Raw genomic sequence first — 15,151 nt, 5'->3', positions numbered from 1 at the left:
TTCAATTTTTGCAACTATTATTTTATTGAATATTTGTAAGTGACAGATGAATGGTTGATTCAGGAGAAAGCTTTCCCTCCCTACCGCCGCACTGCCCCACTCAGGCTGGGGAGCCTGGCCGTGGGGCGTGGTACTGCGGCCGGTGCCCATGTGCACGCTGCTTTTACACGCATGGGCATCCCTGTCACTAGGGCCACATGGCACATTTCCTCATCTGCGGTTCTCCTTCCTGCTCTGCTGTGGGTGAGAACACCTGCCCGAGGGTGGGGGTCCCAGCAGGGCCCCTCCCGCCCACTGGCAGGGAGGCCGCTCTACCTCAGGCCTCAGACTGGAGTCCTTTTGTGTGCTTAGGCCTGGCTCGCCTTGGCAGCCTGGTCTTGAAGAGGGACTTGCCGGAGGCCTCGATGTAAGTGACACTCATCTCTTTGGGGCTGATCTCCACATAAGCAAAGCCACCCAGCGAGTCCTCGGCCCCGTAGTGGAAGCGCAGGTAGCCATTGGGGACCTTGCGTAAGTGCTTCCTCGAGGGGTCCATGAAGTTCCCAGCCCCGCTCAGCACATAGCCCACACCGTTCTTGTCCTGCAGGTACTGTGCACAGAGGGTGCCGGTCAGTGGAGACCCCAGCTCCTCAAGGAGGTTGACCCCAGGCTCTGTGCCCCACTGTTTGAGTCCAGGGTCAGGTCTGTCCCTGACCACAGAGTCCCCTTGGGTGAGGCACAAAAACCCCCCTGGGCCTCAGTTTCCCCACCTGTAGTAGCGTATAGCTTCTACTTACAGCTAGAGAACTGATTAAGCAATTAGCAATTGGCAGCCAGTATGATGGCTTCTAGGGGATTTGGAGTGGTTTTGCTGGCTAGAGAGCATGGAGCCTGAGGGAGACTGACATTTGAGGGATCCCCAAACAGCAGGAGGATCTCAATGTGCTATGTGGCACATTGGCCAGACAGGCGCCCCCCTTGCCTGGCCCCCCACACCCCTTGCAGAGCCCCTTACCTGCAGGTTGTGGTCATGGCCGCACAGGTAGGCGGTGACCCCATACTTGGACAGCAGCGGCACCAGTTGCTTGACCAGACAGCGGGTGGGCCCGTGCTCAGCAATGGACCACACTGGGTAGTGCCCAGCCACCAGCACATAGTCCTCCTTGGCTGCCGCCAGCTGCTTCTTGAGCCAGGACAGCTGCATGCGGGCCAGCTCCAGGTCTTGTGGCTTCTCGGGCTGCTGGCTGAGGAAGTCATCCGAGTTGCCACACAGTGTCACTGTGTCCAGCATGAAGATGGCCACGGACACGTTGGACTGAGGGATCTGGAAGCGCAGGTGGTAGAAAGGTCTAGGGAAGTTCCTGTGGAGGGCACAGAGGTGGTGGATGCATGTCTTGGGCAGAGAAGCCCTGGGTCCAGCTCCAGGCAGTGGGCCTCTTTGTCCACCTTAGCGTGACTCACCATCGCTTGGAGATGCTGGAGTAGGCGATCTGTGCTGAGACGTTCCCCAGATGGTCATGGTTGCCAGCCAGCACGTACCAGGGCACATTGCGGAGGGACGGGGCAGAGAATACATTCTCAAAGGTCTCCTGCAGCAGACATCAAGGGTGCCCCGTGGACCTGGGGTCAAGCAGCTACCCACAACTCCCTGATACTCCCACCAAGTCAGGGACCAGGGACAAGGGAGTGCTCTAGGTGTGCACACATGTCAGCTTCCCTCCGCCCTCTCGAGTCAGAGGTTCAAGTGGCTTCTCCACATGTTCTGCCCCCACTCCCATCCACTCCAGGGTCACACACCTGGAACCTCTTGTCATTAGCATCCTGCACACCAGTGAAGTAGAAGTTGTCCCCCAGAGACAAAATGAAGTCTGTGCCTAGGATCTGCACGGTCCTGGCAATCTCCTTGGCATTGGCCATTTCCCGGGCTGTGTAGAATGGGGCATTGGGGACTCCTCCCCAGTCCCCCACAGCCACAAAGCGCAGAACGGGGGTTGCGCTGCCATCAGCCAAGGGAAGCACCAGCGAGATTTGCAGGATGAGCAGCACGATCCACACGTCCATCTGGGAGGGGAGAGAGAGGCATCTGGGGGCCCAGGGCTGAGGCATGGGCAACAGGCCCCTGGAAGCTCAACTTGCCCTGCCCTGAGTTGGGGGGGACAGCTCCCTGAAGGGCTGGCCTTTCATGAGCCCCTCAGTGGTGCCCTAGTTCCCAGGACTTCAGGACAAGACCTGGCTGGGAGGGACAGTGAGCTGACGGGCTCCAGCCAGGGGCCAGGAAGCGTGGTCCTGCAGGGCCATCCTGCCCTCCCTCCTCCCAGGCCCTGCACTCACCCTGGGGGAAGCACAAGCCGGTCAGCCAGAGGCTCAGGGAAGCAGGTGAGCTCCTGGGTCAAACCAACGGTCCCTGAGACTTTATTTCCTGGGGCGGAAATGGGTCATTAGTGAGGATGATGCAGTTTCTCCGTGGGCTGTTCCAGAAGCCCTCCCCTTGGGTCATGTGAGCCGTGGAGTTCCCCAGTACTGGACACGGGATCCAGGGTGGGGGTCTGGCAGCCAGTACAGCCAGGCCTGCCCTCCCAGCCTCTGCGACTGTCCACGTGAGCTTGTTTGTGCCATGGGCCTGAGGTGCCCTGCTCTCTGTGTGTGTGTCATGCATACTTCTGAACCGGTGTGCTCCAGCCACATCATCTTGTGTCATGCTCTCCCAGGTCCTGTTTGGCTGCCTGTGTGGAGATGTCTGTTGCCTGTGTGTAGCGAAGTGTGCCTGCCTGGGTCGCAGGTCTGCTGCATGCCAGGGAGTCCTTTGTGCCTGCAGATGTGTGCACTGCACCTGCAAGGCCCGGGCGGTGTGTCTGTGACGTGTGCCTGAGTTCTCAAGCGCTACTGTGTGGGATGATGGTCTGTGTGTGTCTGTTTTGTGTGTGAGTTGCACTGTGTCTGTTGTGTCTCTCACGTGAGTTGTGTCTGCTGTGGAATGTGTGTTTGACAAGCTCTGGATGTGTGTCCCCCCTCCCCCAAGTGGCAGGGTCCCCCTTTTCCAGGAAGTCCAGCCCACACCTTCCCCTCCTCGCTAACCCCCATCCCTGCAGGAGGAACCCAGACAGGAGGCAGCTGGTGACCCACCAACGTGACCACCGAGTTTGGACCCTCATGTCCTCGGCAGCTGTAGGCAGGCCCTCCGAGTGACCACAGCCCCTGAGGACAGGCAGGCAGCAGCTTGGGGAGTGGGGGCCCTGCCCTTGTGGCCTGTCTGACCTGCCCCTCAACTTCCCTGCCCACCCACCGCAGGTCCCTGCAGTCCCTTGCCAGGAAGGATGGGGGCGCCGGCCCCTACTTCAACTCTGAGATCACAGGATCAGCGAGGATGGGTGGCCCGCCCTGTGTGCCTCCCACCCGCGCGGCCCAAACAAACGGGGAAGTGGGTCACCAGGGCAGGCAGAGAGCCCTCCCCGGGGGTGTCTCACCTGCCGGTGGGCCACGGCCCCAGGAGCTGCCAAAGCGCCGGTTGCTCACCGTCGCGGGCGCCCGGCTTTAAGGAGGCAGCAGCCCAGCCTCCCAGCCCCCCGGCCGGCCGCGCCCCGGAATCCTGCTCGGCCACCCGCGCCACCACGCCTCCAGTGCGGGCAGCACTTCTGTAAAATGGGAGCGCACCCCAGAGTGCCGCCCCAACCTTCCGATTGGGCTGCAGCTTAGGGGGGGCAGGGGGCTGGGGACCCGATTTCCTCCCCCTGGCCCCCCACTGGCCGCCTGCCTTCACACCTGGGCGCCCTCAGCCCCGGAGGCCCCTCTGGACGGGGCCTCGCTGTGGGTCTCTAACATGAGCCTGGGAGCAGAGGCTGATCTTCCTTAGAAAGAATGCCAAATAGTCTAAGTTGAAACAGCCCCCTCCCCCCCAGATCCCCAGTAGCTGGAACTCAGCCCTTCCTGCTTCCTTTTGAGTGTGAATTAGAGTCAAAGGCGTGAATGGCTCTCACCCAAAGAATAAAATACGGAAAAGCAAAACTTAGGAACCTGACGGGGAGACACAGGCAGATGCCACCTTCACCCAGCGACCCAGGCTAACGTCACAGTGATAAATCTGATACCAGGTGGCTCTGATGTGATGTCATGAGAAGGGGCACCTCACCACTGTGAGTTTCTTCCCAACAATTAACCACAGGCTAATGATGAGAAAAACAGCACATTGAGGGAATATTCTGCACAATACCTAACCAGTACTCTGCAGAAATGTCCCAGTCACGATGCAGCTGAGACAGGGGGTGACCCAGGAGACGTAGGCACCAAATGAAATGTGGGACCTTGGGCCAGAAAGTGGTTATTTGTGGAAAAATTAAGGACATCCAAATAAAGCCTGGAGTTTTATGAACAGTAACACAACTAAGAAACATAATTTATTTGTAATTACGGGAGTGTTGATGCCGGGGTTCTTGTTTGTGAAGTTGAAGAATGAACTTAGCAAACACTGAAGGTAGGAGAGCCAGGGAGAGGCTTTTATTTAGAGATAAAGTGAGAAGGCAGAGCTCCTGGCAAGAGAGCCAGGGGTGGTGCGTTGTCTAGGGGATTTATAGGCCGTTGAGAGACAAAGGGCTAGGGATGCACACCTGCCAGATGGTCCCAAAATGTTTATTTTTGAAGAGATACTAAGTTTCTTATCAGTGGGTTATTCTTCAACGTTAGCTTAACACAAAAAGTGTACTGCTTTGATTCCCTTCCAGGATATTAGCTTCTGTCTGGAAACATATTAATCAAGACTGTCTGCCTTGCCTTCTATGTGGGCTGAGCCACTGTCCGTTTGATTAAAATGTAATTTTAGCTTTAAGATAGAATTTTTCCTGAGTAAGCTGGGCCTTTGAGCAGGTGCTAAAGTAAATCTTACAATGGTACGTTCTAATTGATACAGTGAAAATACAGGCTATGGTGAGATACTTTTCTTTATCTGGGGAGTATCCACACTTCTAGGTCAACCTACTCCTGGCTTTTTAGTCTTAACTAACCTCCCTGAATAACGCTTATGTTCCTAGTTTGATATTTTTACTTTAGAGAATCAGTGTGACTTTGGCTTTGCTTAATTGTTTCACATGGAGTTTCGGCAGGGGTCATTTTCCGGAGGCCCTCACCCTGCTCTGTCTAAGCCTATGGTCCCCTGTCTCAGTGTCACGGTCACAGATGTTAGCAATAGGGGGCGCAGAGTGAGGAGTGTACCAGAGTGCCTTGGACAAGTTCTTTGCGACTTTTCTGTAACTCTAAATTTATTCCCAAATAAAAGAAAAAGTTTACTTTGAAAATAGGCATGAGCCGAGAAACTTAAAAATGCTTTCAACATGTGTTGAGCACCCACTGTATGCCCAGTACAGGCGACACAGCAGAGAAAAAGACAGGGGAACTGGCTGGGCTGACAGGCTACAGAAATGTGTGTATACTCCAGCCATTGGTTGCTTTCCTTTCTTTGGGGGTGGGCGGAGGCCTTCCCTTCCCATTTGGTACCTTAGGCACTGTTTGGATTTTTGCTGGAAAAGGCCTGTTCCTTATTTTGCTAGCAGAAAAAATGCAAACGTCCTTCCAATGTCTCTGCAGTCAAATGTAAACACAGGAAACAGCCACCTCACCCAAACTTCAGGGCAGTGGTTGTTTTCTGGGGAGACGGGATGGCATTGGGGCTTGGGAACAAGAGGGGATCAGGAAAGGGGCTTCAGCTTTATCCCTACTGTTTTCTTTCATACATGCGCACACACACACACACACACACACAAAGGACAAAATTATCAGAAGCAATTTAGGACCAACTGTTAACATCTGCTTCCTGTGGCAGGTACAGGGGTCTTTTAGGGATTGTCTTTCTGCATTTTTTTGGAGCTCACACAAAACTCTAATATTCAGAATCTTATTTTAATACATGGTCTTGTAGGAAAGTTGGAAAATGCTGAAAAGCACAAAGAAACCGATTATACTCTTAATACCCCTGCCAGGAGAGTCCCTGTCCATTCTTTTTTTCCATTAATTTCTCTATGCCTATACATTTGTCATCAGATAAATAGGATACTAGTGATGCCATTTTATAACTTTTTCAAGTGTTAACATTCTCTATATTTTTTAAGCCAAAGAGTATGAAAGCAGGCGCACATGATTAAATCAGGCTTTGAGCAGCGCATTTAATGAAACTTGTGGATTCTTGGCTGCATCTCCCTGGTCACCTCTGGGATGCTGAGTCAGCCCTTCTCCTTCCATTCGCCCTGTTCTGCTGCCTTTCTGTGGAGGTGGGTCAGGGTTTGGCTCAGAGCCTCCCGTCCTCTTCCCTCCAGTCTTGCTTCCCAACACCAACGTCAATCCCATGGTTGAGTTCCTCCCTCGGCATTGCGAGAGCCCTACCCCACCTCCTCCTCCCTCCCGCCACTCCAGCCTTCCTGTCCTTCCAGGAGTAGCTACCCACTCTGACTGCAGGGCCTTGGCACTTGCTGTTGGCCTCCTAGAAGGCTCTTCCTTCTCCAAGTGCCCCTGTGGCTCCCTTCCCGTTGTATTCAAGTTCCTTTAACTTATCTAAAGTGCACCCCCCGGGCCCATCCTGACGCCCTCTCATCATGCTGCAGTTTTCTCTGCAACCCTTATCACTGCGCCTGACAAACCGCATGGCTCTTTATCTCGTTTTCAATCTCTCTCCCGGCCAGAATGAGCTCCAGGGGGTCAAGAACTTTCTCTATCTTGTTTGCTGCTGTATCTTTGGCATTGAGAATCCGAGGTACAAAAGGGTGGTTGCTCAGGGATTATTTGGGGAATGCTGGAATGAAGGGGTGCCCCTCCAGGACACATTCTTTCGTCCAGTCTGAATGTGGAGCCTCCCCACCCCCCATCTCCTTCCTGGCATCTTCTCTTGAGTGGATTCCACCAACTCCTTTACAGCTGGTTGCAATTCTGACATCGTTTGTGTAGTCTTTGGTAATCTGCCCAGACTGCAACTCTTAGAGATATTTCCATGACCCCTGAGTAGATCCTGCCTCTCTCTCACATCCGGGGCACTTTCCCCCATCTTCTTGTCATTGAGTACGTGGCTTACGTGCCACCTCTTCAGACTCTCCTGCCTGCCTGACTGAAGTCAGCTGTCCCCCACTCCCCAGTCTCTACTGCTGTGTACTGTCCCCGACAGGAGTTCCCAGGAAATCTGGTATGAGTGGACAACCAGTGGCCACTCATTGGGGGTGCGTGGGGGCAGAGGGTCAACGTCACTTCTGACAAGGACAGGTCCGTGAAGGCAGGTATGCACCAGACTGGTAGGTGTGAGGAGAGCCCAGGTGGGAGGCAGGTGACAGGAGGTAGGGATCGGGGGCTCATGGGCCCACGGCAACAATGGCCTGCAGCTACAGAGGGTGGACTCCAGCTGGAGGGTGACAGGTTTGGAGGATGGAGTCCAAGCTGTGATTTTACAAGATCAGTCTGGAAAAAAGCAAGTCAAAGACAGAGATCTGTATCATCTATATCTATTTATATCTATCTGTATATCTATCCATTTATATCTACCTACAGCCATCTCTGTATCTATAGGTTTATGTGTGTGTCTCTCTCTGACTATATATCTCTGCTTATCTTTCTCTTTATCTGTCAACCAATCGCACAGTATCTTGATTCAAAACTATAAGTGCTCAGTTCCTACATGACAAGAAGAAATCCTGGTGCCAACAGGAACCAAGATAAGAATGATATCTGGGGGAGGGTTGCTGAGGGCAGCTATTAGTCTTGTTAAAAAACAAGATTAACCAAATAAATTAGAAGATCTGATTGGTTTCATGAAGAGATTCATGATTGGGGCAGCATCCCTTCTAGCAAGCCGAGAAGTGCTTGGACTTGGAGTCGGGTTCGTGTGGACTGGAGGGTGGGGCAAAAGTGATCAGGGAAAGGAGATTAAGGACCGTTTCAAGGAGGGTCACCCTCCCTCAGGAGGAGCTGAACCCGCAGTCGGGTTAGGCATTATGTGCCAGTTTGGTGACCCGGCTAGGAGAGGTGACCCCATTTTGGGCCTGCGTTTTTCTTCTTAATGCTCTCTACTTTATTGATTTCTTTATGGAATTCATCTGTAAAAATCATAAGCAAGTAATATTTTTGTAATCAGGAAACAATACTTAGGTAGTAATCATTCTGATGAAAGCCTAGATGATTGTTGATTGAAGGCAGGCCTATGGGGAGGGGTCCCCCCAGGGACGTGGTGGGGTCCAGTCAGCACTCCAGGATGGTTGTTCAAAGGTGATTGAGCCCAGGGGGCTCTGCAGCCCTCTGCCTGGGTTCTGATTCCAGCTCTTCTGCTTTTATTTAGCTGTGTGACTGTGGGCTAGGGACTCTACCTCTCTGTGCCTTATTTCTTCATCTTTAACATGGATGATGTTGGGGTGATGTTACAGTTGTTCAATACAAGGGTCGTGTCAATCAAAAGACCTGCCACAGATGGAACATTTGGGACAGTACTTTGCACATAGCAAGCACTCACTATGAGCCACCCCCCCTGTTTATTATCATCACCATCACTCTAAGGTAGGTCTCGTGATAGACTAAGGTAGTGGCAATCTGGAGAAACCGGACATGTTTCAGAAGCAGAAATGATAGGTTGGGGGAAGCAACTCATCGCAATTTGCCCAGGACTTTCCTGATTTTAACATAAAAGTCCTATTTCCCAGGAAGACCGTCAGCCTTAGGTGAACCAGGAGGACAGCTGGTCACCTTAAATAAATCTTGGACTCAGTGATGAGCAGGAGCATCTCTGGCAACTCCCAGCTTCCAGGCCTGGTGAATGAGAAGCCTCTCACCCCCCCAATGAAGAGACTTGGGGAGAGGAACCATTCTTGGGGAGGTACACAGACCCAAGTGCAGATACAGTGAGTCTGAGGGGCCTCCTGCCTGTCCAGAGAAGACAGGTTTTCCTGCAGGGAGCTCAGGACAGAGGTCCCCACATTTTATTCTAGAATATTTCAAACATACGGCAAAACTGAAAGAATTGTACAGTGAACACCCATATACTCACTTCTAGATACTGCAGTTAATACTGGACTATATTTGCTTTAATCTCTATCCCTTCCCCCTTCTTCCTTTTTACCCATTTTAATGTCACAGACACCTGCCCCTGTCCTTCCCAGTAACTTTGGTGCCCAGGCCAGTAACTGCCGTCTACATGTGTTTACAGTTCTTGTCTATGATGTAAAATTTACCTACAATGATGCACACAGCTCTTAAGTGTACACTGGCTGATTTCTGATAACCCCCCCACTATGGCCACTAAAGAAATAACTGACTCACCCCCTGGCCCCTGGGAGATTCAAAACAAAAGGTCAAAGTGACGGAGGCGGGGGTGGGGGTGGGGGTGCGACTCAGGCTCCGCCACCGGCAAAGCTCCGGGACTGGGAGGACTGTCCTACCCGCTCTGGGCCTCAGCTTCTCATCTCTAAAATGCTAATAGCAAGGGCACCCACCTGAGAGCCGCGGTGGTGGGTGTGGGTGTTAAACTGGGTAATCATTGTAGAAGCACCGGGAAGTGCCTGGCACCGAGGGAGAACCGTCAAAACACTCACTGTTAATATTACCCAGATGGGAGAGTCATGAGAATCATCGTTGGTGGAAGGAGAAATCGTGGATAAATATGTTGCTGAAAAATTTTCAGACAGGCAACAGAGGAAGTTAAGTGTGAGATCCATGCCCCTGTGGGGGCAGGTTGGGGGAGGGAGAGGGGCCGAAATCCTGATCCCCCCAAACCCCCCCAGATGAGGGCTCCATTCGCCTGGGGGCAGATCGCAAACAAAGCATTCAGAGCCCTGAGACCAGACAGGGAAGCTAAGACTCCACTGGCGCTTGCCATTGGTTTCATGCCCTGCAGAGGGTCTTATTTATTTTGATCATGTGCACATGCTTCTGTATTTTAAACGTACACTTAACTGGAAAAGCACAAGATATTGACCCATGCTACAGCATGGATGGACCTCAGGGACATTAGGCCGAGTGAAATAAGCCAGACCCAAAGGCCCACATGCTTCCATTTCTGGGAGGTCCCTAGAGTCACCAAATTCATAGAGACAGAAAGAATGGTGAGGGCCAGGGGTTGGGGGAGGTGGGAATGGGGACTTCATGTTTGGTGGGGACAGAGGTTCAGTTTTGCAAGATGACAAGCATTCTGGAGATAGATGGTGGAGACGGCTGTACAACAATATGAATGTGCTTAATGCCACTGAACTGGACCCTTAAAAACGGTTAACATGGTAACTTTCATGTTATATGTATTTTGCTTAAAAATTTTTAAAAAGCACGGGAAATAATCCCTGAAACACCTGTGTACCACCACAGGAAGAAGCAAATGTTAACATTTAGCTGCAACTGCCTCAGATATACATGTTCTTTTTTATGAAGGGATAAAGTTGCAGCCATCTCTGCTTTGTAATTTCAATTCAAAAAATCACAAATAGATTACAGGGAGAGGCCTCCTTCCCATTCTGATCCCCTTGGGACAGGGACAGTGGGCTTAGACAGAGTAGGGTGAGGGCCTCTGGAAAAAAACAAAGCAAGATAATCCATTTTTAGGATTTGCTTTGGCCTCCTGGGGTCCCGGCTGAAACCTGGGCAATGTAGCAAGCAAGCCCAAAACAACTAGTAAAAACAGGAAGGATTCCACCTTGAAGATAAGATTGCATTAAAAATATATTTTTTATTAAGGTATTATTGATATACACTCTTATGAAGGTTTCACATGAAAAGACAATGTGGTTACTACATTTACCCATATTATCAAGTCCCCACCCAGACCCCAATGCAGGCGCTGTCCATCAGTGTAGGAAGATGCCACAGATCCACTATGTCCCTTCTCTGTGCTATACTGTTCTCTCCCTGGTCCCCTCCACACCATGTGTACTAAACATAATACCCCACAATCCCCTTCTCCCTCCCTCCCCCACCCCTCCCCTGTGGTAACCACTAGTTCCTTCTTGGAATTTCTGAGTCTGCTATTTTGTTCCTTCAGTTTTGCTTTGTTGTTATACTCCACAAATGAGGGAAATCACTTGGCACTTGTCTTTCTCCACCTGGCTTATTTCACTGAGCATAATGTCCTCCAACTCCATCCATGTTGTTGCAAATGGTAGGATTTGTTTCTTTCTTATGGCTGAATAGAATTCCACTGTGTATATGTACCACCTCTTCTTTATCCATTCATCTATTGATGGACACTTAGGTTGCTTCCATATCTTGGCTATTGTAAAAAGTGCTGCGATAAACATAGGGGTGCATCTGTCTTTTTGAATCTGAGAAGTTGTATTCTTTTGGTAAATTCCAAGGAGTGGGATTCCCAGATCAAATGGTATTTCTATTTTTAGTTTCTTGAGGAACCTCCATATTGCTTTCCACAATGGTTGAACTAGTTTACATTCCCACCAGCAGTGTAGGAGGGTTCCCCTTTCTCCGCATCCTCGCCAGCATTTGTTGTTCTTAGTCTTTTCGATGCTGGCCATCCTTACTGGTGTGAGGTGATGTCTCCTTGTGGTTTTAATTTGCATTTCCCTGATGATTAGCGATGTGGAGAATCTTTTCATGTGTCTGTTGGCCATCTGAATTTTTTCTTTGGAGAACTGTCTCTTCATATCCTCTGCCCATTTGTTAATCGGGTTATTTGCTTTTTGGGTGTTGAGGTGTGGAAGTTCTTCATATATTTTGGATGTTAACCCCTTGTCAGTTATGTCATTTACAAATATATTCTCCCATACTGTAGGATGCCTTTTTGTTCTGTTGATGGTGTCCTTTGCCATACAGAAACTTTTTAGTTTGATGTAGTCCCAAGAGTTCATTTTTGCTTTTGTTTCCCTTGCCCGAGGAGATGCATTCAGGAAGAAGTTGCTCATGCTTATATTCAGGAGATGTTTGCCTATGTTGTCTTCTAAGTGTTGTATGGTTTCATGACTTACATTCAGGTCTTTGATCCATTTTGAGTTTACTTTTGTGTATGGGGATAAGATTGCATTTTAAAACCCAATAAGTTAAAAAGTAAGTTTCTTAACAGTCTCTTTAACAGACAGACAATAACTCAGCCCACCTTGGGAGCAAAGCAGGCAGTACTGAGTGATATGCTCCCAGACCAGGAAGCTGCTATCCTGGGAGGAAATCAGAGCAGTAAATTTCTTATAAATAACCCGGAAGACTAATAAGAAACTTAATGTCTCTTCAAAGATAAATATTTTGGGACCACTTAGCAGGTGTGCTTCCCTAGCCCTCTGTCTCTCAACCACCTATAAATCCCGTAGACAATGCACCACCCCAGGCTGTCCTGTCCCCTCCTGGCCTGAGCCAGGAGCTCTGCCCTCTCGCTTTATCTCTAAATAAAAGCCTCTCCCTGGCTCTCCTACCTTGGGTGTTTGCTAAGTTCATTCTTCGACTCCGCAAACAAGAACCCCAGCATCACCATGACTGCTTCCCTCTTTGGAGAGAAAAAGATTTACCAGGTTTTTGTGTTTCCTTGCAGAGCATATTACTTGATCTCGGGCTGTTAACTTCAGGCTGAAAAGTAGATGATAATATGGTTTCCCCTATTTATATGTTTAATTTTTAGATCTGTTGTAACAACTGAGGATTTCGGAAGAGCGCTTGATGGAGTCATTTAACCAGATTACATGATCAAACCCTATATCACTTTTATAAATGCCGTCCACTACGTTTAAGCGATTTCAACCCATTACGTTTCTAAATGGACCCAAATAAATTTCCAATGGCCTCTTTGCAAGTGCCAGTCCACTTAGCCAGGTGTATAAGTAAGTTAACAGCTGTAACTGGAACCAAAGGCTTAAGGGAAACTGTGCTCCCTAAAGGTGTAATTTGAATTGACTATACATTTACAAAGTAACCACAGTGATGGATTTTTCTAGGCACCAAAGCTGCCCTAAACCTAAACACGGGCGTAATCTTTTCTTGACTTGAGTGACCTAAGGGCCAGTGTGGCTGTAGCAGAGGAGGAGATGAAGGGAAGGAGGTGAGGAGGGGGCGTGTGGGCAGACCATGAGGGGCTTTGCGGGCTGCAAGGAAGGGGGCTTTCTACTCCGCGAGCTGGCAGCCATAGAGAATTCTGAGCAGAAGAGGGACTTTTTTGGGTTTTGCGTAATCTCTAGTAGCTTGAAAAAACTGGGTTGTGGGGGTTTCCTCTCAACTCATTAGGGAAAAAAAAAAAAAATGGAGGGGGCGGTCTGAGGCTGGGAGGCTCCGGGCACGCCCAGGAGGGAACAGAAAGCCTGGGGGCCTTTCTCAGCCTCTTGACCTGTCCGCTGCTGCCTCCGCATGGTCACAGCCTGAACTGCAGCAGCGTCCTGTTTGGTGCGTTTCCTCTTTGGTGAACAAAGGCTTCTTCCAGCGGCCTTGTGCAGGGTCTGCAGGGTCCTGCGTTGGGTCCAGACGGATTGCTGCAGAAAAGCTCTGAGGGAGAAGCGCGGGGATTCAGATGCTTGCAGGATGACAGGATCCTCAGGAAAATGCAAACCATGGTTGCTCCAGAGAGGCTCTGAGGAGGGGTCTTTGGATAGAGTCTTCAGGGACCCCTGGTTGTATTTCAGGAAAGCACAATAAGAAAAGACATCCTAAGCAGAGGGAAGGACATACACAAAGCAAGGTCAAAATTGAACTCCTGATATGTTCCCCGCCTCCATTAACCGCTCCTCCCAACCAGGGTCCTGGGGTCATCATTTGGGCCTGCACCTAGTACTTGTCCCTAATCCTCTCTTCCACTCACTCCTGCTATCCCCATGACCACCACCCAGGGCCAGACGCCCATCGCCTGGCTGTCACCTCTCCCAGCCTTCAGTTCTTAGTTGTCTAGTGCAATCCCAGTGGGACCTTTCTGTGTCTCTCCCATAAGACGCACACACCTCCATGGCTCTCCAGTGCTCTGGAGAGCAAGTCCAAACCCTTCACCCTGGTACCTGAAATCATGAAGACCTGGCCCTGCCTACCCCATCATCTCATTACTGTGAGCAACTACACAAGCAATAAAATAAAAAATAGTACCCATTTACTGAGGGCCTATATGATGCAGGCCATGTGTCATACAGTTCAAAGGTGGCTTCACAACTGTCTTATACCCATTTTACAAAACGGCATCCCAAAATTCAGAGAACTCAAGGTGACTTGTCCAAGGTCACCAGCCTACATGTAAACTCGGTTCTTTTGAACTCCAAAGCCTCAGACTCAACCCCAAGTCTCGGTCCCCTCCAGGACACATCTCTGATGGGAAGCGACCAGCACAGTTTAAGAGTCAACTGTATGTGTTTTGCTGGGGGTATCTTTGAGTTTATCCTACTTGGGATTAATTGAGGTTCTTGGACCTATAGGTTCATTTACTTAATCAAATTTGGGACACTTTTGGCCATTACTTATTAAAAAATTCATTTTGACCTTTCCCCCTCCTCCTGAGACTCATATGTTTATACTGGTCTACTTGATGGCGTCCCCCACTTCCCTCAGGCCCTGTTAACTCTTTTGCATTCTTTTTACTTTCTGTTCCTCATAGTCAACCATTTCAGTTGTCCATTTTCCAAGTGTGCTGATTCTTCCTGCTTGAATCTGCTATGAACCCAGCTAGTGAATTTCTCATTTCAGTTATTGTATTTGTCAGCTCCATAATTTCTCTTCAGGTCCTTTTTATAATTTCTATCTTTATTGATATTCTCATTTTGCTCATACATCATTTTCCTATCTTTGTCCATGTTTTTCCTTTAGCTCTTAGATCATATGTAAGGTAGTTGTTTTATAGTTTTTGTCTAGTAAGTCCATCATCTCAGTTTCCTCAGGGATAGTTTCTGTTAATTTTGTTCCTTTGAAGGGGCCATACTTTCCTATTTTTCTGTCTGCCATTTGGTATTTTGTTGAAAACTAGAAATTTAAATCTCATAATGTGATGACTCTGGAAATCTGATTCACCTCCTTTCTCCAGGGTTTTCTGGGTGGTGTTGGTTTTATTGTTGCAGGGTGTCTCTGTGCTCTAGGCCAGCCTGAGGTAGAAGCTTACAAGTTCCACAGGGTTTTTCTGAGCCTGTGTCTTTCCCTGGCATGAGCAGTGGCTTCCTAAATTCCCCCATGTACCTGGTTGCATATGACTGTCTTAATCCTTAAATGTCTGGCTCCCAAAAGGAGAAAAGAAGAAGAAAAACCCACAGATGTTATTTCTTAAAGTCTCCTG

At 49.6% G+C, this 15,151-nt stretch overlaps 2 protein-coding genes across 3 annotated transcripts in view; one reads left to right on the top strand and one right to left on the bottom strand.

Moving 5' to 3' along the window:
* On the bottom strand, positions 1–3,582 carry ACP5 (acid phosphatase 5, tartrate resistant). 2 transcript variants are annotated; one of them, XM_036883620.2, is made up of 7 exons: positions 3,444–3,537; positions 3,103–3,174; positions 2,311–2,398; positions 1,777–2,040; positions 1,441–1,568; positions 995–1,340; positions 1–589 (listed from the first exon to the last, which is right to left on the bottom strand). In XM_036883620.2, exons 4-7 carry the CDS (start codon positions 2,038–2,040, stop codon positions 317–319), a joined length of 1,011 nt encoding a protein of 336 aa, XP_036739515.1. In that variant the 5' UTR covers positions 2,311–2,398; positions 3,103–3,174; positions 3,444–3,537; the 3' UTR covers positions 1–316. The 2 variants fall into 2 exon arrangements, with proteins under 2 accessions (XP_036739515.1, XP_036739514.1); XM_036883619.2 differs by lacking the exon at positions 3,103–3,174 and having other exon boundaries at positions 3,444–3,582.
* Positions 3,583–3,752: 170 nt separating this feature from the next.
* Positions 3,753–15,151, top strand: part of LOC118916210 (zinc finger protein 709-like) — a 381,657-nt gene continuing 370,258 nt past the window's right edge. Inside the window, exon 1 of the mRNA XM_057489864.1 lies at positions 3,753–4,447. The gene's annotated coding sequence lies outside the window, so the exon portion shown is untranslated. The remainder of the gene's footprint in view (positions 4,448–15,151) is intronic.

Source organism: Manis pentadactyla, chromosome 12, assembly GCF_030020395.1.
Source record: "Manis pentadactyla isolate mManPen7 chromosome 12, mManPen7.hap1, whole genome shotgun sequence".
Lineage (NCBI taxonomy): Eukaryota > Metazoa > Chordata > Mammalia > Pholidota > Manidae > Manis > Manis pentadactyla.
The sequence above is the reverse complement of the archived record's forward strand: the minus strand, read 5'-3'. Positions and strand labels throughout refer to the sequence as shown.

Coding starts and splice junctions, on each gene's coding strand:
- ACP5 (XM_036883619.2), bottom strand. CDS start 2,040: ATGGACGTGTGGATCGTGCTGCTCATCCTGCAAATCTCGCTGGTGCTT. Junction 1,341..1,440: donor TCCAGCATCTCCAAGCGATG/GTGAGTCACGCT, acceptor TGCCCTCCACAG/GAACTTCCCTAGACCTTTCT. Junction 590..994: donor GCCATGACCACAACCTGCAG/GTAAGGGGCTCT, acceptor CTCTGTGCACAG/TACCTGCAGGACAAGAACGG.